The sequence below is a fragment of the Lipophrys pholis genome (genome assembly GCF_963383615.2).
Source record: "Lipophrys pholis genome assembly, chromosome: 8".
Lineage (NCBI taxonomy): Eukaryota > Metazoa > Chordata > Actinopteri > Blenniiformes > Blenniidae > Lipophrys > Lipophrys pholis.
The window spans coordinates 27,773,281-27,796,231 of record NC_137630.1 but is presented as its reverse complement, the minus strand read 5'-3'; the positions used below and the strand labels follow the sequence as shown (position 1 = coordinate 27,796,231).

At 42.6% G+C, this 22,951-nt stretch overlaps 3 protein-coding genes across 4 annotated transcripts in view; all 3 read right to left on the bottom strand.

Annotated features, from left to right (window-relative positions):
- LOC308112846 (segment polarity protein dishevelled homolog DVL-1-like) overlaps window positions 1-5,782 on the bottom strand; it is a gene marked incomplete at its 3' end in the record, with an annotated part of 28,272 nt that extends 22,490 nt beyond the window's left edge. For both annotated transcript variants that reach the window (XM_080468615.1, XM_080468616.1), the window contains exon 1: window positions 5,360-5,782. In XM_080468615.1, the coding sequence (XP_080324741.1) occupies window positions 5,360-5,529 (170 nt within the window). In that variant the 5' untranslated portion in view covers window positions 5,530-5,782. The remainder of the gene's footprint in view (window positions 1-5,359) is intronic.
- A 2,095-nt stretch (window positions 5,783-7,877) lies between these two features.
- On the bottom strand, window positions 7,878-17,556 carry LOC308112852 (matrix remodeling-associated protein 8-like). The gene is made up of 10 exons (XM_080468626.1): window positions 17,409-17,556; window positions 13,278-13,304; window positions 12,851-13,162; window positions 12,629-12,730; window positions 12,082-12,543; window positions 9,632-9,790; window positions 9,042-9,072; window positions 8,880-8,959; window positions 8,727-8,780; window positions 7,878-8,639 (listed from the first exon to the last, which is right to left on the bottom strand). The coding sequence occupies exons 1-10, from the start codon at window positions 17,434-17,436 to the stop codon at window positions 8,614-8,616; spliced, it is 1,281 nt and encodes a 426-aa protein (XP_080324752.1). The 5' UTR covers window positions 17,437-17,556; the 3' UTR covers window positions 7,878-8,613.
- Window positions 17,557-18,457: 901 nt separating this feature from the next.
- On the bottom strand, window positions 18,458-22,124 carry aurkaip1 (aurora kinase A interacting protein 1). The gene is made up of 4 exons (XM_080468630.1): window positions 22,023-22,124; window positions 20,474-20,579; window positions 19,928-20,391; window positions 18,458-18,722 (listed from the first exon to the last, which is right to left on the bottom strand). The coding sequence occupies exons 2-4, from the start codon at window positions 20,523-20,525 to the stop codon at window positions 18,606-18,608; spliced, it is 633 nt and encodes a 210-aa protein (XP_080324756.1). The 5' UTR covers window positions 20,526-20,579; window positions 22,023-22,124; the 3' UTR covers window positions 18,458-18,605.
- Between the last annotated feature and the right edge of the window lie 827 nt (window positions 22,125-22,951).

Below are 22,951 nucleotides of genomic sequence, written 5' to 3'. Positions count from 1 at the left end.
CTCAACAAAACACAACCTGGATACACTTTTATTCCCTCCCATGCATGGCACACGCTCAGTGACATTCAAGCTTTCAAAGTCACATTTTCCACTTTGCTTTAAACCAGCTAGCGCGAGTAAGCGCTGGGCAGCGGCGATGCCGCGATCGGTCCGATTGTCTTCGTCAAGTGATTTATGGACATCATGGCTGTCCACCCAGTTACTCTAAGCACAACGTGATAAAGACTACTCAACCTGGCAAGGATAGGGCCATAAATCAGTAATGAATAGGTTGAATAGTAAGACTGTGTTGGTATGCATGTTTCATGAATCACAGATAGAGACAGACGGCTGGATAGGTGCATAAATATGCGATTAGGTAAATAAGTAGGCAGGTAGATAGGCAGAAGGGTCAGTAGGCGACTAAGCATTTAGGAAGGACAGTCAGGTTGATAGTTTGCTAGACAGAAAGACAGACGGGCACAAAAGAGATGAACAGACAGGTATGCAGAAAGAAAATGTATATCTGCGAATGTTTCATGAGCGTGTAGGTCGGGAAACCCTGATTGCAGCCACAACAAGCCGCCACGGCACACAGAGGCGTGTATTAATAGAGCTATCTGGTGTGAGACACTTCTTCAGTGAGTTCGCCCTGAGCTGTAAATTCCCAACAAAAATACCTCACAGTTACCCCTTGACCTGCAGGGACACAGTTCAGCTGCAACCCGCCACCACACCTGCTCGTCCTGTGTCACACGGATCGGCATCGCCGCACGCCAAAGGGCCAGGAGAGGAGCTGGCGAGCACCTGGCACACTGACACGGCCACGGCGCTGAAACGTCCTCACACATTTAGCCGATTCCTCCATCACTGCGTGTTTTATTTATGCTGTTTCTACAAGGATTTTTACCCAAATTGATACAACCGAGCAACTCTGAAACTCTGTGGAGATCCCATATTAGCCCCTTGGCTTTGGACACGGCACATGAAAAGGGAGAGGCACGACTCGAGAGCAGCAGGAAATCCTAAGAAGATTTTATGCAGGGGTGTCTCTGACAGAGGCTCCAAGGCTTTTATTTTCCACTTCTTGTTTGCCAGAACTTCCCCGCTACTGAAATGATTAGCCAAGCCAGTTGTGTTTTTTGTGTGCACTGCTGCTGTGGGAGCCGCAGTGCTGGGAGTGGTGGACGGCGATAACGTAGCCTCGTGGCTGGAACCGACAACCACAGAGTCTGCGGCAGGGGCATGTTCCACCTCGGGGAGGAAAAGGGAGGGAGGCGACAGCCGAGTCTGCCGGTTGCCTTTTAGGTCGGAAGTGTTTGCATCCTCTCTCTCAAGCTGCACGACCAGATGTAAGGTGACTTGTGAGGATATGGGAGTGGCCTGTACAAATAAAATGCTTCTTCCTAATGTTTGTCAGGAATGAGGCGGGCCGTTACACTAACGCAACTGTATTTTCTGGCCTCTGGAAGACGTGGCGTGCAGAGAGCATTTGTATCTTTGTTGTGAGAAGCGAAACCAAGCAAAACCAGAAACGATTCCAGTGCTAACAGATGACGTCTTTAATAGTGTCCATCTGATGTCAGAACCAGCCATTGCACTACTGGTGAACTTTTGAGGTTTCAAGAACTTCCAACTGGGATTAATAAAGCATTTCTATTCTATTCTATTCTATTCTATTCTATTCTATTCTATTCTATTCTATTCTATTCTATTAAGAAGCCCAGAGAAACACTCGCAAAAGACACATAAGCTCTGTTTAGAGAGGCATGTGTCTGGTGTGGGCCACTATCACAGATCTGACTCCTTACAGCTGACAGATTAAACAGGTCTTAACAGATTTCGCAGGATAATGACACAAGATTTACCCTGGCGATCGCCGAATATTCCACTGCTGGAGATATTTGTGTAGCTGGGGAAGATTAGACGTGTTTGTTTACGCTTTGAAATACAGGGGAGGGCCGGGTAATGTGCAGCCTGAACCAGAAACCAGAGGCAGGAGAAGCCGGCCAACGCCGGCCAGCAGGCCAAACACTTTGGTGGGTTGATGCTAATGATACTATATACAGGGAAGCTAAATATTTGTAGTCAAATAAGATGGTGAATAGACAGACTTTAATATGACACAGAATCTCTCTCAGCAATCGGCTTAATTGAGCTTTAGTCGTCCAGGAAGCTGTTAATGACTGTGTGCTTACGACGTGTGTGATTTCTACGGCTTTGTAATCACAAGGCTCAGGTGTTCTAGCGTAGTTCCTAATGCCACTATACAAAAACGTGTTATACAATCACTCTCGCGGTCAGAGAGTTGCCGTTGATGCTTTGACACTCAAATGCAGTATAAACTTCAAAATCTGCCCCCCCCAAAAAAAGAAAACCCAGCCAGAACAGGCTGGAGTGAATTCGCAGCACATTGCGGCAGATTTTCGTTCTCTAACTATGCTGGTTTAGCATCACTTTCTCAGTACAAGGAATACACCCCCCCGCCCCCTCCACCCCCACCACCCCCACCACCAGCCCCGTTTTTTCGAGGCACAAACAAGGCTGTTTCTTTCAGACCTCCAGCTTGGCTGCTTCCTCAGCTCCAGAGTGCCTCTGTGACTTGCATTATAGTGAGGTCTCAAACCCGCTCACCACCAGTGGCAATGACGAAAAGCCGTATCATCACCTTGAAGTGTCTGGGAGGAAAAAAAACAAAACAACCAAGTGGGTTGTTTCTAAACATCCCCGCTTCAATTAGCGTCCTGCCTTATGAATATTGATGAATGAATGAATATTACTGACAACAACGACAACAACAAGAAAACGAAGTATGAAATCTGAAGGAGATCCGTGTGTCGTTCAATCTGCTGTGCTCTGTTGTGAGAATGGAAATGCCACAGCCCCTGGGTTACACGTATTCCCTTCCATTCCATGGGGAGTCGAAATGACACGTACGCTGCGGAAAGCCGAGGCGTTCGGGGCACGAAACGTTTATCAAATTTGTGTGGCCACTGCTTAAAGAGCTGATATGGCCGACACAAATGTGGTCCAGAAATCCCATAAGAAAATGGCTGTTTTTACTCCCCCCCCCGCTCAGCAGGGGGTCTACTACAGAGGACCTTGTGCTGACTGCTCATTTACATTTCAAACACTGTCTATAACTGCAAGGGATTTGATGTTTTCCCTCTGTGCTCAGCACTCTTATTCCTCCATTGCTAATTCTCCAGCAGCCATACTGTCTGCGTGTATGCAGTACAGCGAGCATGGCTGCCACAAAGCGCTGCTTTCCTCTGTGCCTTTGAATGGGCTTTGCTTCCATACTGTGCCAGTACCATACGGCACTCGCTGCGCCTGAATATTCACCCCTAACTCAAAGGCAGGAATGCTTTTGGAGATGCCTTTATCATCCGTGTGTACAGGCTCCATGTGGAAGTATTGTGCTCACACTGACCAGGCCCACGATGTAATATAACGTGATGCACATGCAGAAGACGGTCGGCCAACGTAGCAGCGCGCTCTGCAACCTGAAGTCGGTGTCTCCATGTGGAGAGAGCAAACACGCTTTGTTTGTTTCCATAATCTGCCTGTCGATCACCTGAGACCCAGTGAGCAACCCGGCCTGCGGTGCAAGACAAGGCAGGAAGCCAGGGCTGGGGACAAAGCGCCGTACTGAGCCGAGCCGAGCCGAGCCGAGCTCAGCCGAGCCGAGCCCGCCACCAGGAAGAGCCCGCTTCCCCTCACAAGGTCAGGCTGCAGTGGAAACGTGTGACGTTTGGCCCCGCAGACACAGCCTGCTCCTACATTTCCTCCAATCATGTTTACGATGGCCGTGCTGGATGTTGAATGTACGTGGGGGCCTGTGTGTGACTGTTCAGACTGGAATGAGAGCGAGCGAGCCCTGACACAAATATGTCATCTTCAGCAGAGGCCTGATACAAGCCGATGTCACAGACGAAGGCAACCGAGGGGCTCTGGAGTAACTCCTGCACTCCAGGATGGGATTACGGAGTGAGAAATAGAGAAAGAGGAGAAAGGACAAGACATTTCTATGGTTATACTCATATTGATCAACACACAGTAAATGCAATAAAGGCAACTTGAGGACGACTTGAGTAAAAGGAGTGTTAAAAATAAAATAAGGTCTGTAAAAAGAGATTGATTTGTTATCCCTCCGCCAACAAGCATCTTTCACACGACATGTGAAATGTGGTTAAAAATGTCCTGAATAATAAATTAAGAATAAAAAGTAATCTCTGTGTGGAAAACTAAACAATTAACTAAAAGAAATGTGTTGACTCCCGGCTGTCTGCAATTTAAATGCAAGCATGTATTTCTCTTTTATAGATGAACATTCTGAAATACTTGGATTACTTTAGATGTATGAATGATATGTTATAACATCTCACACTACAGTCAAGTACGATAGATCTTTTTTTTGTACACAGTATTCAATGTCAATAAAACCCTTCTCTTCAATTTAACTGTATCCTAACAATAGAAAGTGGATGACGCCACGCGATGAGATGGAAAGCCCTTGCCTATTCCGCACGCCTTATTAAACCTACATGCTTTTCTTAGGAGGACAAACAAGAATGCAAAGGCTGTCCGTTCAAATTTACTGCATAATTTACTAACTATGATGCAATTTGAATGGTGAAACTGAGATGAACTCGGGTGTGAGAGACGAGAGGTGTTGTTTGAGGGATTATCACTATGGGGGTAATTACAAGGTGATAAGATGCTGCTGTAGTCACAATCCCTGGCATGTGGTTCCCATTTTGCCCCTGGGATTCACCTGTGGTCTATTGTGTGCATGTGTGTGCAATGAAAGGCAACTTCCTCTGATATGACTGCACACCTCTCTCAACCACGGTGAAAAACAAATTAGAATAAAGTGAAATGACACCATTTAAAAAAAAAAAAAAATTTGTAGGGGTGGAACCCGAACATTAAGGCTTTAGGGGGCATTTCTACTCCACATGGTTATTATAATGACACTAATATGTGGAGCATGAGGGGTCTGGCTGTGTGTAATGCATGCAGGTCTGCGTCATTAAGGGCTCTGGACGGATCTGGTATCACTTCAAACACTCGTGCGTCTCCTCCACTGCGCACAGGGAAGCCTGGAATAATGAGCAGGTGCCAGGAGCATGCAAACACACACACACACATACACACACACACATACACATACATACACACACACACACGGTGAGTAGTTCACACACATGTAAGATTGTTGCAGTCGGTGATATCGGGGCCTGTTATGAGCTCTCCGAAACACACAAACAATAAATAGCGAATGAGCCCAAAACGGTCGGGCTAATAATAATAATAATAATAATAATAATAATAATAATAATAATAATAATAATAATCACCGATCGCGGCCACTCACCCGAAATCCTGGTCCATGGATTTAAAGAAGAATTTGTAGCTATTGACGGGTCGATTGTTGAGGACATTTTTAAAATCCGCCAGGGTGACTTTCTCCGGAGAAACCGAGAGTTTGACCAGATAAGGCGTCTCCTCCTCGTCTATGTGATATATTATTTTAGTCTCCGCCATGAGAGTGAGGGGAGGACAATCATTGACACAGGAAAGGAACAAGGGTTGGCAGCGCACTAAACAGGCCTGCTACGTTACCAGCTACCCGGAGAATAACATAACTGCGGGATCTAATAGAGAAACCTGTGCAGCCCGCGGGGGGAACGACGGCTTCGTGTCTGTGAGAAACACCGTGAAAATCCGGACATAATCGCGTCGCGAGCGCCCGTATTCCTGCTCCGGTGTGGGTCGGTACGGTGGCTCTCTCGGCACTAAAACAGGAAGGGACAGTCCACATCCTTGCGTTAAGGAGTTGGGAATATTGCTATTTTTTCACGGGCTGGTTTGGTGAGACGGTGCTGTCATCTAGTGGCGTGTGTGTGAGCCGCGCGCAGGACGCGAACCCGGCGCCTTTTATAACGACCAACCCGCAGGAGCGCGAGACAAAGAGGACGCGCACCAGGCTCGAGACACGAGGAGACGTCACCCCACCCCCTCTTTAAATCAACAATCAGTTATTGACCGCTTTCATATTTCAGGTATTTCCCAACATTCATCCACGGTATGGTCGCAGAAGAAATGTACCTGCAATGTTATTTAATGTTCATCCAATTAGATTTTATTAGAGACAATAACGAATGAAAAACACAATGTGTCCTTTTAAATGGTGTAACAACGTGTTAATAACTGTTAGAGTCACATCTCCTTCATTGTTATTATTATTCGTATTATTATTATTATTGTTGTTGTTGTTGTTAATATTATCAAATGATTCAAAGTTACAACAAACCGCTCCCGATTTTGCACAACCTATGACAGTAGGTGTCTCCCCTAGGGGACGCCAGAGAGTCAAAGAAAGCATCCCCCCCCCCCCCCCCCCCCCCAAAAAAAAAGAAATCTAAGGGTCATGGGATGCTTTTTACCAGCTTGATTCTCCATCCATCCATCTTCTATATCGCTTTATCCTGTGCAGGGTCGCGAGGCTGGGTCCACCCTGGACATGCCACCAGTCCATCACAGGGCAAACACGGAGAGACAGCCACATTCTCATTTGTTAACCGCATGTGTGCAAAAATTATTCCAGATTTTTCTCAGTTAAAAGAACAACTTCCTTGGCTGAACAAAAAATAAGCAGATCAAATGGTTTGAAAATAATCATTTCTGGTCATGCTGAGTGATCTATGACTTTTAAACACAGGTTACATGATGTAAGTCTTTCACATTTATTTGCAGTTATTACACTTCATGTGATAGATGCAATTAAGTATGAAACATCACAAATAAAGTAGAAGTGTAATTGATTTGATTGGATAACTAGTGGGAAGAAATGTTTTGTACGTTTGTACAGTGAAGCCGTAGAACAGTGGAAAAGAAGGAACTATCCCAAAATACATTAAAATACAGTGAAATATGAAGACTATTTATTTATTTATTTTTAATTGATTAAATGATTCATTCATCAGTTCTTGAATTTATACTATTTTTATGAATATATATCTTTGCAAATCATGTAATGAAATATAGATCAGAAACAGTTGATACCATCATTTGTGTCTTGTATCTCTGCATACTCAAATATTGTATTTATAATCAAATTGTACTTTATTGCACATATGTGTTACCATACATACATTATTAATGCTCTGTGATAAAGTTATCATGCAAAACAACATTATGCAATATTAGACAGTAAAAGTAGATGTTTCATGTAGTTACTATTCTAGACATTTACTACTGAGGAACAACAGTAAAGAAACGTGTATTTGCCTTAATTCTGTGTCATTGTATGTCATACAATTATTACTATTGCTTAAAAAAGAATCTTAAAAAATGGTCAAGATTCATGTGCAATAATCACATTAAGCATTAATATCAGAGGTTCTTATAGTGTTTTCTTAAATGTGTAATATATTCTATTACTTGCAGATTCTTGCAAGTCTTGATAGTTTTCAATAACTATCTACAGTATCTTCATCTCATCACCAAAATACTTAATCACCCACAAGTAATTCCATTAAATGTTCCTTCACTCACATTCACACCAACCTTATATCATAATTTTCCACAAATCTAATCCATGGTCCATGGAGCTTCCTCCAACAATAACAAACACTCTGCTGCTACTGTTTTGATTTTTATTACAAGAAATGCTTCATTAGAGGAAACCAGCGGTACATACAGTGAAAGCAGGAGAGACACAGACTGCAGAAAGAGACTGAAACAAATGGGACAAGCACTATATTTTGTCTCGCGGAGCCGTTAGCCACGACATTTATAACACTTATGTACCAGTAAAATTGACCAGCAGAGTCACTAATGATGTTTCAGTGTTTTATAAACCGGGTTGTGATGTGCGCTCCTCAATCCCATTAAAATGATTAAAACATTAATTTTTCCTGAGTTTTTTTTTTTTTTTACAGACTGAGCCTTTAGTCCATCATCGTAAAATGTCATTATTTAATTATATATATATTTTTTAAAACTTAATCATGAGCAGATGTTGTTCAAGAGGCCATTGTACAATATATAATCATTTGAGTAAAATATTATTGAGAATTTTAAATTGACAAACAAAAGAAAAAGGAGACAATTTTCACTTTGTCATTACAATTGAATTTGCAAGAAATTGTTTCAAAGCAATCTCTGAAGTTATCTACACTTAGTTTTTCATAAAGCCTTATACCTTGTCGAATGACAGTACAGCAGAATTTATGCCAAAAAAAGGAAATCATTTGAAAAGAGCTTTAAGCTTTGTAAGCATGCAAAGTATGTGAAAACATATCTTGATAAACAGCATGCATTTAATAAAAAATACTATTTTATAAAATGATAAAATAAACAAGCCTGATGTTTACCATAAACCAACCAATTATTGCATTGAGCAAAGATCCTATGATGATCTAAAAATGTATAAAGACAATATGAAGTAAAAACATGGCGCATTTTAGTGAAGAAGCTTCGTGTGCTAAGGTTACAGCAGAGGGAGCATTCCTCCTGTCCTCTCCTGGGTTTCCCTTCTTTCCACCCTTTCTTTTCTCTCCAAAGTCCTTTAACTCGTCTGGTGTTCGCTCTGGACCTGCCAGCAGCGTCTCAGAATCATCCCACTCACTTCCACATCTTCCCATCAAATTCTGAAGGAAGACATCACAGAAAGACACCTCAGTATGTACTCTTGCTTCCGTCGAGAAATATACGACGCCACTGCCATGGTTACTCACCCTTATTGCAGTCTTTCGCCCAATCTCTCTCTTTCAGTAGATTGTTTTTGTAGTCTGCATGAAAAGTAATGCACAAAAACACGGGAGTGACAAAAGTGTTTTCTGCTGGTTGACGTTTGTCGGCAGCATGTATGTGTGTGAGCTTCACTGCACCTGAATTCAAAGGCTCTTGGTTACACGTCCTCATCTCTGTGCAGTCTAAAGCGATTTCTTCTCCACTGGCCATGTTTACCCTGCACAGTAAGAAGTGTTGTTCCAGTTACCATTAGTCGTAATGCGAAACAGTAAAAGAGTTGCCGAGTGATGATATCTTACCGATCAGCTCTACCGGGCTCATACTCCATTCCTGTAAGTAAATAAACAAATAAAATAAAATAAATACAACCAAACATAGGTGCATGCGTAATGCATATTTGCGTACACACACACACACACTGATTCGCATCTTTCTCATTGAGATAAAGAATTTCCTCGGCCCAAGCCTAACCTTCATAACTTGCATCCAACCTTCATCCTGCCACAACCTCAACCCTGACCCAATTGTACCCTTAGACTGGAAAACCACAAATTCACCCTTAAAATTATGAACAGAAGGAACAATCATTGTGGAACCACACAGTTTTCACCCTCAGTGCCAGACAAGACAAGACTTATGAGTGTTATGGTTACTGATTGAGTTCAAAAGTGTACGTCTCTGAAATAGGTTTGTCCAATCAATCAACAATCAATGACAGGAAAAGGGGCCACATGAGACCTTGTATGTTGGACCTTAGAACGGAGGTCTGGTCCGTGACGTGTAGTAGTACCCGTTTAACAAAACCACATACGCATGCACAAACTGTCTATGGGCAAATGTACATACACACATGCACGGTTAGTTACGTGCGGACAGGAGAACCCAATACCTCTGTTCCTGCGCCTCCGAGTCAGCATGATGACAGCGACAACGATGAACGCCAGCAGCAGGAACGTCGCCAGGAAGTAACCCAAATGCTGCACAAAGTATCCTCGGTGTTCAGGGAGGAAGACGTTTACCACACGTTGAGTCTCCACTTCATCGCTTCCTGCAGGTAGAACGTGGATAAAAAAATTGTAATGAAAAAAACATAAAAAAAACAGCCTCAGTAATCGACTGCATTTAATTCTCACACAGACTTCAGTGAAGCTTTGAATTACCCTCACATGTTTGTTTTTTTAAATGTATTTTGAGAAGCAAAAGACACAAAGAGGGTGAGCACAGAGTTAAATATCCAAATGCCATTCGGCGGTAACGACTTCCAGACTTGATGTCATGCAGCTGTTATTTTTTTTTTCTTCTTTTCTCCCCATAAAAAAACACAAGCTGACCAGAGATGTGTGAGGGAAGAGAGGCAATTTGTGTTATGTGGTCTGTCTGCATGTCTTCATTCGTTTTCCATTCACGACTGTTTAAGTCTCCCCACAAACACATAGTCTAAGCTTCTGCATGCATGGAAAATGAATCTGCGACACCACCGGGCAGCACATAGTCTTAAAGTGGCCCTAAGCTGTCTGCAAACTCTCAGTGGATAGTTGAGAGTCTTTATTTAAAAATGAGAAACATAAAGGCCCTAAATAATAAACACAAATACAGTACCACCGCAGCATAATTCATCAAGTATATTTGTGGTGCTCTTGCTCGCCCAATCACCGAGAATGAAATTAAGTTCTTGTACTGAATCTCTCGTTATCGATGGACTTCAATAGCATTTTCGCGTGTGGTCCCTCATCAAAGCAGATAAATTGGACACTGCAAACACCCGACGCAATTAAGCGACTAATGAGGAAAACATGCCACACATTAGCTTTAGCCATGCTTTCAAGCCCCCTAAAAAAAAGAAAAAAAGAAGAAGCTCTCATTCAGTCTTAATCACGCACCTCGCTCAGTGGGAGGCTGCTCTATAATTATCAGCTGGCATAATGTACCTAATATGCATGAAAATGCAAAGACGTGTTCCAAGGTCAGTGTCGCTAAAGCGCAACTGCTCAGAGCAGAGCCGCTGCAACGCAGCAGCAGTGGTCCATTACCATTTTCCTGACAAATCTGACATGTGTGTGTGTGTTAAAGGCTACTTCACATATGCTACGCGGAGATTAACAGGTGTTTTTGTTTTTTTGTTTGTTTTTTTTGTTACCCAGTGGGAAAGTGCATCATTTGCAATTCAATGGACTGCAGTAAAGCGTCTTCATTTTCAAAGATTGAGATTTCAGGTGTATTGTTGACAGCCCACAGAAATGCAGATTACTGAGAAGTAATGCTCTGTTTGTTCGTGCTGTGAATAATTACAGCATTACAGGGAAAGTCTCTCGTGAGATTTTGTAATTTCAGTTTAATGCCGGCACCTGGGTAAGAACAAACAATTTAGCTTTAATTTAGCGGCTGAGCTGAGTGATGCGGAACGAAGAGATTAATTCTTTCGCTGAGGTCTGAGTGAAATCGGTGGGAAACATTTATCCACGTGTGCAGATCTTCTCAGCAAGATTTACAGGGTTTTTAAATGGGCTGTCTTTTTTTTTTTTCCTTTTACAGCAGGAGGAGAGCCGTACCTTCAACCCCTCCCCTTACTTTGCTCTTTCATGTCACAGCTGGCCCAGATGTTGAACAGATGTGTCAGACTTCCTGCGAGTGCTGGTAAACAAGCCTCCATTAGAAACTGATGCACATCAGTGCAGAAAGAGAGCGGAGGCTGGGAAAACGTAGGACTGTACTTCAGTACTGGAGATACGGAGATCTGGTGTGACTGAGCGAGACAAATGGCTGGGACTTCTGGAAAATGAGGTCAATTGGAGAGGGGGGAAAAAAACTGAAGATATGGCCATCCACTCCCTAAATTACGAGACGTTGGAGCCGACCCCTCCTCTCGGTTAAAGCATCTCCAGCCAAAGAGAAAAGCTGTAAATGAAAAACAGTTGGCATGGAACGGCCACTTCCGCTGCAGCCAATTTAAAGCTGTTTGCTGGAGACAGCTTCTAAAAGCAGAGCTGCGAATGGCTGACTCCAAAAAATCCTGCCATTCAGCACAGAGTCTAACAGAAAGACTTTTCTTTCCTTCTTTCCTTCTTTCCTTCTTTCTTTCTCACTCGGCTTGTGTCTACATTCCTTCTGCCTCCTCCCTCCTCAGCTCAAACACAAAAACAGAGAGGGCTGAGGAGAAAATTGGCAAGTAGAGGAACTGATTCAACTGACCAACTATGCCTATAAATAAAACAAAACAAAAAACCCCGGAATGATCCTCTTTCTCTACAGTGGAGCCAAGAAACCATATGGGAAAAACCAGTTACCGTCACCATCTCCTAAAAAAACAACATTTCAGTTGAAGTCACAGAATTCTCTTACTTTGTTCTGGCTCGTCATTCTGGAAAATTCTGGGCGCTGTCGTCGGGGCCGAAGGAAGAGGCGGTCCCACGGTGAGCCTGAAGATGCGTCTCTCAGCCAGGCCGCAGTAGTGGTGGTGGAGGTGGCAGGAGTAAAGGCCTTTATCGACCGGCTTTAAATCAGAGATGGACAGCGAGAAGTCCCCCAGCGTGAAAGCGTCCTCCTCCACGCTCATCTTGCGTTGAGAATAGCGCAGTCCGTAGTCCCGACGCTCTCCGGAGGCGTACAGGTCCACCAGCCGCTCGGCCTTGTCGGGACGCACGCCGGGAGGCTGGAAGTCCCAGTGAGCCACCTGCTGCTTCTCCTCCTGGACACCATCTCTCCACAGGGGGCGCCGGTTCACACAGGGCAAAACCACCGAGCTGCCCAACAAGACCACGAAAACGGTCTTTTCTCCATCCCAGTACCGCCTCTCTTTCCGGGCTGAAAACACATTTCGGGTGTAAAAGTCATCAGTTTCACACAAACCTGAGCGGCACCAAGAAGCTCATTGATCAGATGGACTCACCTGACTTTGTGACATTGAGCTGCACCTCAATGGACTGGTGGATCTGACAGTAGTGATGGTGCAAATTACAAGTATAAACTCCTTTATCAGTCGCTACCACATCTAAAAAAAAATCAAATAAAAACATTGAAGTCATGAGTGCACTGTCAAAACGTTGTTGTTGAATTAGAAGCATTTAAAACTTGAAAATAACAGTATGGCCAGTAAATCGGGACGTCTCACTGTTGATGACGAGGGAGAAGTTGCCATCGTTGAAAGCAGAGCCCGGGATGGAGATGCGGCCCTTGTTGAAACCGTTGTAGACCCTCTGGCGGGCCCCGGGTGACATGTCCAGGATTCGCTCCACAGAATACTCAGGAGTGCTGCGCACCACATCCCAGTGCACCACCCTCTGACGGTCTTTCAGCCGGTCCTGGGTCCACACCATGCGGGGGCTTTGGCAGGGCAGGACGGCCCTGGCTCCTGCAGGCAGGGTGATGTTCTTGGCCTCCACCACCACACCGAGCCCACTGCTGCCGCTGCTCTGACCGCAAACTGACAAAACACAAAGACGCATGAGCTCAGATGTGCGGCGATAAAAGAGCCAAACACAGGCCACAAACTATTGTAGCTTCTAATTAGAGACGGCACTCAGACGGGACGGTCTTACCTGCTGGCAGGAAGAGCACAGCAAGAACTGAAAGACACAAAAGCAGGAACGATTAGAGGCTTCTCTCAACCTCCATGATGATGATTCAGAGTTCCCGGGAAATGATCTGTATAGCTGATGGTAAGAGTTATCCCAACTAAAGGTGAAAGTGATCTAGTTACATTACAAATGGTTGAACACCAAGAACTTTCTGTCCTTTAAAAATTCAACTTTTAGTTGGAATTCAGACTGTTTTCTATGAAGTCCAGCTAGTTTGTTTGTTTCTGGGTTTTTTTTTTTTTTGGGGGGGGGTATCTACATTCTGACTCAAATCTATGAGAGAGAGAGAGAGAGAGAGAGAGAGAGAGAGAGAGAGAGAGAGAGAGAGAGAGAGTAGATTTATGTGCATATGACCCCACCAAACTCATTGTGTATCAAGTTTAAAAATCAAAAACGTTTTACTTCAGTATTTCAGTTAATCATAGAAGGTGAGTACCTCCATACATCATATTGTATCGTAAAAGAATATTGAGAAATACTCTCATTGGTGAAATTGTCAAAGTGCTGGGAGATTTCAGGCTTGAGCTGTCATGTCCCAACAGAGAAAAGTTTCAGAATTGGAGCAGATGTGGGTTCAGCGAGAGGACAACTCAAAGAAACAAAGGAGCTCCACGCATGAAAGCAAGTCGAGGGAAAAATACACTCTCAACAATATATCTTGGAAATGCATTTTCCTGTTTGTGTTTGCTCGCTCTGGAGATTTTCCTACAGCTTGCTTGCTATTTGTAATGCTTTTTTTCCCCCCCTCCACAGTGCCGTTTCGTTGTCTGTTTGCTGAAGGGGCAGCAGAGACGCACGCGGCCTGCCGAAGCTCACAGAGCCTCTATTCATCCCGGCTGCTGCTGGCTGGTTGTAAGGCCGTGATCCTGAGGGGATGAAGCACCAGACTCTTATTCAGCTCACTTCTGTCACACTACCTGGTGTCAGAAGCCCAGGAACATGCCCAACACCTGTGTATTACCACTGGACCGGGACAGAGAGACGGGCCAGAAGCTTTTATATTTTATGATGCACTGAAAATATGGAGGGGCTGCACGATGATGTAGTGTTTCGCACTCCCACCTCACAGCAAAAACAAAACTCCAGTTCGATTCCCGGCTTGGGGACTTTCCTGTGTGGTTGTTCTTCCTGTGCTTGGATATTCTCTGGATCTTACCACAGACCAGAAATATGGGTTGAACCCTGCCTTCAACTGGGATCATTAAATGACTTGATTCACTTCGATTGGATTGGGGGAGTGTGTGCGTGTGTGTGTGTGTGTGTGTGTGTGTGTGTGTGTGTGGGGGGGGGGGGGGGGGGGGGGGGTATGATCTGGTATAAATCTTCATTATTACAATATTCATCCAGCAAATACCAATATTAAACATGTCAGCTCGATCATTCAAACACTTTCTGTATCTGTTATGTTTGACTGTGTGTCAACCCTTGTCAGTGTTTTTGAAGAGTCAACAGTTTCGCTGAATACTCTGAATACCAAATATTATTGAGTCATTAGTATTTTCTGATGTGCCGTGATGTTTATTTTCTCTTTTTAGTTTTTCATCTGTAGTTGCTTTATGGAAGTTAGGTACTTGGATCTCTCCCAGCTAAATTGGCACGAGGCCTCCTGACCCGGCCACCGGCCCATTAGAGGATTAATGCTGAGAGACAAACTATCATCCACACCAACCAACAGTTATCTAACAGGTACTGTATGTCTTTAGATTGTAGGAGGAAGCCACAATATTCAGCAGAAACCCCTCAAGCAAATTCCACATAAAAAGACCCCCAGCAGGAATCAAACACACGGTTTTCTTGCTGTGAGGCATCAGTACGAACCACTACACAACCGTACCACCCCACAGTAAGTTTGAGGCAGCGTATAATCGTAGTTGAAGGAAATGAAGAAAATGAATCCAGCGCGCCTCAGAGAGGCGACACGCTGGAAAACTTTGGTGGGTTTTCAATTGAGGGGTATAAACTTTCCTGTCGATGGTAAAACAAAGTGTCCCGGCTCCTGTAATTGTCCCCCAACAGACACACACACAATCTGTGCTGACTCATGAGCCGGGTTCAACAATAAAACTTTAACAATGTGCTCCCGAATTACCGGAGGTAATAACAGACATTTAGTAAATGAACTGCAAAACTGCTGTTGCGATTTGGAACCCGGATCGATTTACAACAGGAATCACGAACCGGAGTGTCGTCTTAAAGCTAAAACGAAAAAAACAGGGGGATTCATGGAGGACTAAAGCATAAAGTATGAGTTTACTCAGCAGGATTTCTGTGATTCACGGGTGTTGCGGGAGTGTGAAGTTTACTCACAGCCCCGTTACAGGTGGAGAATAAATAAAACAGATGTGCCCAGCTGCAGACTCAGCTAAACACACAAAGATAGTTTCAGAAATCTGGAGGGCTTTTTTATTTATTTATTTTTTTGTCTCTGGGGAAACACCGAGGCCCGCTTTTTGAACAGGGGTCTGTGTATCATCTCATGTGTTTATATTCAGATGTGTCCAGCTTTATTCAGTTTTATTTTTACTTGATTGACACACATGCACACGGAATCTATTTCCATCTCGCTGCACCGTGACACACTCAGGTAACGTTTATCGCTGTATGGGTTGCTTTTTGTTGATTCCTGTGGAAATGGGAAAATTACAGCTCAACTCTTAGCGAGTGGGGGCAGACGGAAACTAAACAAGAGAGGCTCAGCTACGAGAAAATTTAACCCCTGCTCCAAACACAGCTCCAAGGCTCGGCCACTTTACAATGCCACAAAAAAAGAAAAGAAAAGAAGAAAGAAAAGCATAAGGATATAAGGGTTTTTAACAGAAGTTTGGAAATCAGTTTTGATTTTGATCGTAAAGGGTTAATCTCATAGCTGAAGAGGCGGCTTAATGCATGGTTCTGGTGAGCATCATCTCAGTGTCAAGGCTCCGTCTTCTAACCGTACGCCAGATAAACCCGACTCAGTGAGCTGAGCAAAGTTTACCGGGGCTTTCCAAAGCATAAACATGGTACCTCGTTGAGACCTTTCAATTTTCTGCTTGAGTCAGTAGCTTCATGCTTACAGGCTTTCGCCATTCAAAACAGTAACCAGAGTCTCCTTTCCAAGCCCTGCCGTTCATTAACACAAAGTCAACCATCATAAAGAGTTTGGAGGCGATCCAGGCCAGCTCATCCATGCTGGCTGGTCTCAGAGAGACCCACCGGTGGTGAAACACTCATTACTGACACATATAATGAGTGGCTGCTGGATTGTGCTGACTCCTGCACTCAGACCACAGTTAACTGGAAACATATTGGCAATAAAAAAAAACTAAAAAACCCCCAAGAGCACAACACTTGTAGGCCAGAAACTACCATGGCTATAGTAGGGGAGAATTGTATATTTGACCTTGATGTTTATGGCTCCTCAAACTTGATTTATTTGGTTAAAACCTTAAATATGCAGACTTAAAACCTGAAAGAGATCATCAACAACTGAATATGTGTAAATACCTCCATCCTGGAACTGCTGGACACCAAATACTGTAAATATTCCTACTACTATGTGCATCTATCCCCCCATCAGGGTCTCCTGTACTTCCATGTATATATCTACATATATTTTTATTTAATGATCTACTTGTATAAACATAGTCTGTTCTCTTGCGTGACACTATCCTAACTATCTATAACTAATTGTGCAATGTGGAGCTGCTGTCGAATTTGTAGGATTAATAAAGCCTGATCTAATCTAAAGACAGATAGATAGATGGATGGATGGATGGATGGATGGATGGATGGATGGATGGATGGATGGATGGATGGATGGATGGATGGATGGATGGATGGATGGATGGATAGATAGATAGATAGATAGATTCAGAAAACCCACAATAAAGCAGCAATAACAATTATACTTTTTATAGGTAAAATAAAAGAGCTTACAGAGACAATACTAATTTCTAACACAGATGTTTATGATGGGAACTTCAGCAGTTGCGTGCGCTCTTTTGTTCCCGACGCGCTGTAACTGTAACCTGGATCCAATTATGGCACAAAAGAAAGTTCCCCTCAACTAATCTCTTTGTACTTTAAAAGCCACGCGGCTTAACAACTCACCCTGCAGGAGATTCATATCTGGGCGCATCTTCTTCTTGTCCTTCCTGTTGTCGGCGGTAAAAGCCCGTCAGAAGTCTGTGAGCGCATCAAACGTTAAAACAGGAGAGACTGAAGTTGACCGAGCAGCGGCAGCAGCTGCTTTTGTTGTGTTTGAGAAGTCTGGAGTCTGCAGATGCTCCGCCTCTGACCGCCAATGAAACCCAACACTGCCATAGTTCGGTGCTGTGCCGCTGGCAAACATGTGAATTAACCCAAAAATTTAAAAAAAAAAAAAACTCTCTGGAAACCATAATACCATGTGCAAACAAAGCAAATAGATAGTAAAAGTATGTCTAAAGTCAAGCAAAGTGTAGTATCGTAAAATTGAGCCGTTTTTTTTTAACACCAAACTTATAAATACTATAACACTTCTTCAAAACTGCCATAGTAGATTTGTTTACATTATCAATCACTTCACACATTCCAAAAGTGACTCTAGAATCTTCATTTGTGCGTCAAAAGCAACATTTTTGTGACTAAAGTGATTGATAGCTCAATTCAGAAAAGTATTTTCTTTGCAAACAGTGAAACCTCCATTAGAACATTCCTCGATTTTGAGGTTGAAGCGGCTCATTTTAGGATTTAACTTAAGGATTTCACCGTCTACTGGATGGATTTTCTTTGGACACAAACTGCGAATAAAAACAATCCAAATACCTTTTGTTGTTGTTTTTGACCCAAAATGAAGCCAGAAGACTCAAGTGTAGGTTAACTGTCTGGGAAGACACTGCCCCCTACAGTCCGAATGCAGAACATGCCTGCAGCTAGAACCGATTGTATAAAAAAGCAAAACATTCATTATAAACAGAAAGTTAAAAGCTGTGTCAGTTATTTAAACAACCATAAAGGTCTCAAACATTTTAACGATAATTGCAGTCTCTGTTACTTTGAGATGATGCTTTTTTAAGTTCCACAACTTCTAAAGATAAAATCTTCAAGGTTTAAAACAAACAAAAAGATTTGGAACTTTTGGGGGGGATGAAACACAAAACCAATTACACACACGATTTGGATTTTGTAGGGAGTTTTTTATTAGACGATGCACACACTGGGTGAATGAGCAGATTTTTAAGCGAGTGGAAACGTTTGTCTGTGAGGCGTGTGGAACCGTCCAAGTGTGAACGACGTGGCGGCGACATGATTAACTGTCGGCGTGTCTTAGTTCCTTCTGTTTCCGTGTTGTTTGATGAAGACCTTCGGTGCCGCCCATCCCTCTGGAGCGCTCTTCAGTCCGGCTCGCTTCCAAATCCTCTCCAAGTCCTCCTCGAATCGTTTCTGCACGAGATAAAACACACAACTTTGTCATGTTGCAGTCCAGCTAAAGCTACTGGTTGATGTCAGAAAATAAATAAACGTTTACAGCTTTTTCAATATTTTCCACCAGATTCATTTAAGATGAACAAAGCAATATTAGTTTTTGTCTTCCTATCAATCGACTACAAAATAATTTGGAAGCAAGAACAAAGATCCCAAAATGATCTGCATAATAAGCAGCGCTGCAATAATTTGTCCATTAATTGGTTGATCAATAGAAGAATGACAATCATTCTGAAGGCAGAAATAAAAAATAAAAACAAATGAAGGATGACAATATAAGCAGGGCTGACTGATAAAAGTTGTTCTGGATGTTACTGCTTTCTAGTTGTTGCTTTTTTACTTTTTCTCTTTATCTATGCTCTGTAGAGGTCAAGATACACTCCAAAATACAAAGAGTGGGATTACCCCGTCCCCCATCATTTCATTATAATTTTCCTGTCGCTTAATTCTTGAATTTTTTTTTCAACACCTCAGCAGTGAATAAATGTTTTCTATAGAAAAAAAAATAAATAAAAAAAATCGCACTCATACAGAGAGACAATCATACAGTGAGACGCACTTTTTTATGCACGCACTGTGCATTGTTAAATCTGGATTTGATTTTCACAACAGGTTTCGTGGAGAGTCAATTAAAATATAGTTATTTAAACCGAAACAAAATAGAGGAAGAACTCGGATTTGTTATTTACAATCTTTCATGTTTCAGGTTAAAACGTTAAATCAGACCAGTAAAATGTGTAATTCTTTTGTACGAGTTAAAATCTCATTTGCTCAAGAAGTACGCTTTTTTTTTTTAACTCGCAAACAATAATATAATTCAATAGAAGGAGCTTTTTTGACTTGGATAATAAAAATCATAGGCTGGAATTAGGTCGTCATTGAGAGTCTGTTCACTGTTGTTAACATTGTGACTATCAAGCATTTTAAACACGATTGTTACTCAAGCCAAATTATCTTATTCAATCGGTCAGTGTGCCCTGCCTCCTTCCTCGCCACCAGAAACTGGGTTAACGTCCCTCAACGTTCCTACAACTACAGAAAAGTTTCTGAAATCTAAAAGCACGTCATCATTTTTATTTACACGTCAAATAACGAATCCTTTGGGAAAGTAACAGCTGATAATGAAGAAAATCCTCAGTCACAGAACTACCAGGAACTCTCACCTGCTTCTTCTTCCCCCTGCCCTCCAACACGCGCCGCTTCAAGAATTTAGTCCGTTTTTGTAGCTTCTTGTATTTGTGTCGATTCATCTTCCGCCGCCGAATCTGCAGAACATTTTTACATCGAAGGGGAGTCGCTGATCCCTCCCCATCCTCCATAACCGGGGCAGCAGTGGGCAGCAGCACCTTCTCTTCCAGCAGCTCCACGTCCTCCTGAGGCAGAGGGGTCTCCGGCAGCGGAGGGAGGGAGTAGCGCAGCGAGAGCCAGCTCTCCAGGGGACTCACTGACAGTTTCCGCGGCACCAGAGTGTCGTCCAGCTCCGGCTCGTACTGGATCCATCGCGGAGGGGCTGTGTTGTCTGCTGCCGTGGAGTATTTTTTCAGTGCTGGCTGTAGTAAAGAGCAGCAAGCAGGAATGACTGGCTGTAGATGACTATTTAAAACGTCTCCATGGGCTTGAAGCGCACCTAGGCATGAAGGAAAACAAAGTGTTTAACATTACTTACACCACGTGGTGCAGAAAATCAGGATGGATTTATTTATACTTACAAGTAACTCGCCGGAGTAAACCGAGACGGGGGGCAACTTTTGAAACAAACATCGTTAACGACCGTCCATAGAAATCCTCAGCAACAGGCCGGCTGGGTTTCAGGTCCTGTTGGGATTCGAGCACAAGTTGATGAATTAGTCAACAACTTCACAAGTTTAATAAAGTTGATCAACGATATCTTTGGTCTCCAGGCATCAATAATGTGGTTGTGAAGTGTTTAGTTGGTATGTTTGGAACATGTGGACAGCACCTGAGTTGTTGTGTTGTGGAAACAAAACAAGACAAAAAGGACAACAGAAGAAGGCAATCACAAACAGCATACAACATTATTTTTTGTTATTTGATTCTTTGAAGTCAAAGAGAAAAAGAGTAAAACATTTACAATCTGGCCCAAACTACTCAGTTATTTTAACACGAATGACAGAAATAAATAAATATATTCACACTATGCAAATGTTGTTGGCTGTTTTGGCATTTCCATCATGTAATATTACTGAGAATATTACTCAAACGTGCAGCCAGTGTTGGTTAAGGACTATCTTCAGGTGGCGCAGTGGTTAGCGACAAGGTTCAAATACAGCCCAGGGCCTTTCTGTGTGGAGTTTGCATGTTCTCGCTGTGTGTGTGGGGGGGGGGGGGGGTTTCCTCCAGGTACTCCGGTTTCCTCCACAAGAAATTTCTATTAATAAAGTACGATTCGTCTTCTTCCAAAGAGCAGCAAGGGGCCCTGGTAGTGGTGTGGCCATCGAAGGGCCCTGATCTTGACGCAGTAAACACTTTCCAGACTTACATGAAAAAACAGAGGCATTTGAACCAGATTATATGCAGAGAATATATGTTTTATATGTATATGTTTTAATTTACATTTGAACAATTTCCATCGAAAACTATGTGCAAGTGTGCTGACAACAAGGCTGCTGAATGACAACAAAAACTAAGTCTAATAGCAGTCATACAAATGTTAATACTCGATTGCCTCCATGTTATTGATTTCATGAATCTCTGTAGTTATAAAACGTTTATATCACGTTGACACCGCTTTCATTCACTTTCACCACGAGGTGTCACTGCAGGATTAAATGAGGCACGAACTAACAAGACGTGACTTATCAGCCACGTTGTGTCAACATATAAAACATCAAATTGTCTTAATAGGGTTTGAGGAAAGGTCAAGTAACTTTACGCGAATTTTCGAAACAAGGCAATACAAGTACAATCGATTATAATCCGCTAATCTGTGTACCGGAGGGATAAATTCAGTTATCATATACTGACAGAGACCGGTGTCCTCGATGTGGGAGGAAATTTGTCAAATGCAGTGACATTATTGACTAAAAGAGGATGCAGCAGGAACTTGAATTCAAAGAAAAAATATCTTTAAAGTTGTCATTTTGAGGTCGCGGCTACATGGAGGAGCTAATGACGTAGCATCGCTCAGGAAGTCGAGACACCGGAAACCTTTTTATTACGATATTTCTATTGATAATAATTATTTGGCAAGACGAATGAAATCACATCACGTACTTTTAACTAAAACATTCAATTTACCTGTTTGTGGCGAGTTTTGACGTAACCAGAGTCTTCAATGTGACTCCAGACAGGCCACTGTCCGGCCTGTGTTACACGAATTCACTCCGCTTCCGGTTTCTCGGACCAAACAATAGTTCCGCCTGATACTAAATACAGTAAATATGCAATAAAAATGAAATGTTGTGCTTTGATAAAGAAAAATACCAGGACGTAAATACGATTTTTTTTTCAAGAGGAAACACTGAACACATTTACATTTTTTTAGCATCAAAAATATTGTAACTCAGCAATTTCATTTAGCTGAATTTGAAGACATTAAGAATTGCAAATTAAATTACGTTTGATTGAAATTAAAAGAAAAAATAATATGTTATCCAATCAATTTATGATTTGGTCGGAGTTGTATGTTCTCTTCTCCTGCACTCAAAAAACAGATGTCTTAGTTTAATTGGTGACTTTTAAATTGCACCTACATTGAAGATAGGATTGTGTGTCTGTCTGTGCCTATCCTGTGATGGACCGGTCACCTGTCCGGGATGTAATATGCCCTCTGCCCATAGGCAGCTGGGATTGGCTCCAGCATCCCTGAATGCTAAACGTATGAAAAATGTTAAGGAGAAAAACAAGAGTAAATGAAGATGCACATATACTGTCAATAGACAGTATTTATTGTATTTTCAAGCTTATTTTGTATTAGTGACCGTATCAAATTATAAATAACTTTTTTGAGAAGCTTCCTCAAGCTAGCATTATGAATAAGTACTCTTAGTTTCTTTCAGAGAATAATTCAGAAGCATTCAGACAAAGCAGAAATCTTAAGCTGCTTTTCTTATTTCTACTGTAAATATGTTAGCTGAAACCTATTTGCAGGGTAACAAAAGATTATGACTGGACACTTTTGTGTCTTGTGTGTGGATGCATTTGGAAACCTTTTTTAGGCATCTTTC

Excerpts from the sequence above, each read along its gene's own strand:
- LOC308112852 (XM_080468626.1), bottom strand. The coding sequence starts at position 17,436 with ATGCGCCCAGATATGAATCTCCTGCAGG. Across the intron at positions 13,305-17,408 it reads AGATATGAATCTCCTGCAGG|TTCTTGCTGTGCTCTTCCTG; the intron begins GTGAGTTGTTAA and ends TGTGTCTTTCAG. Across the intron at positions 8,640-8,726 it reads GGCGAAAGACTGCAATAAGG|AATTTGATGGGAAGATGTGG; the intron begins GTGAGTAACCAT and ends GTCTTCCTTCAG.
- aurkaip1 (XM_080468630.1), bottom strand. The coding sequence starts at position 20,525 with ATGTTTGTTTCAAAAGTTGCCCCCCGTCTCGGTTTACTCCGGCGAGTT. Across the intron at positions 20,392-20,473 it reads TTTACTCCGGCGAGTTACTT|GTGCGCTTCAAGCCCATGGA; the intron begins GTAAGTATAAAT and ends CTTCATGCCTAG. Across the intron at positions 18,723-19,927 it reads GCAGGGGGAAGAAGAAGCAG|AAACGATTCGAGGAGGACTT; the intron begins GTGAGAGTTCCT and ends TATCTCGTGCAG.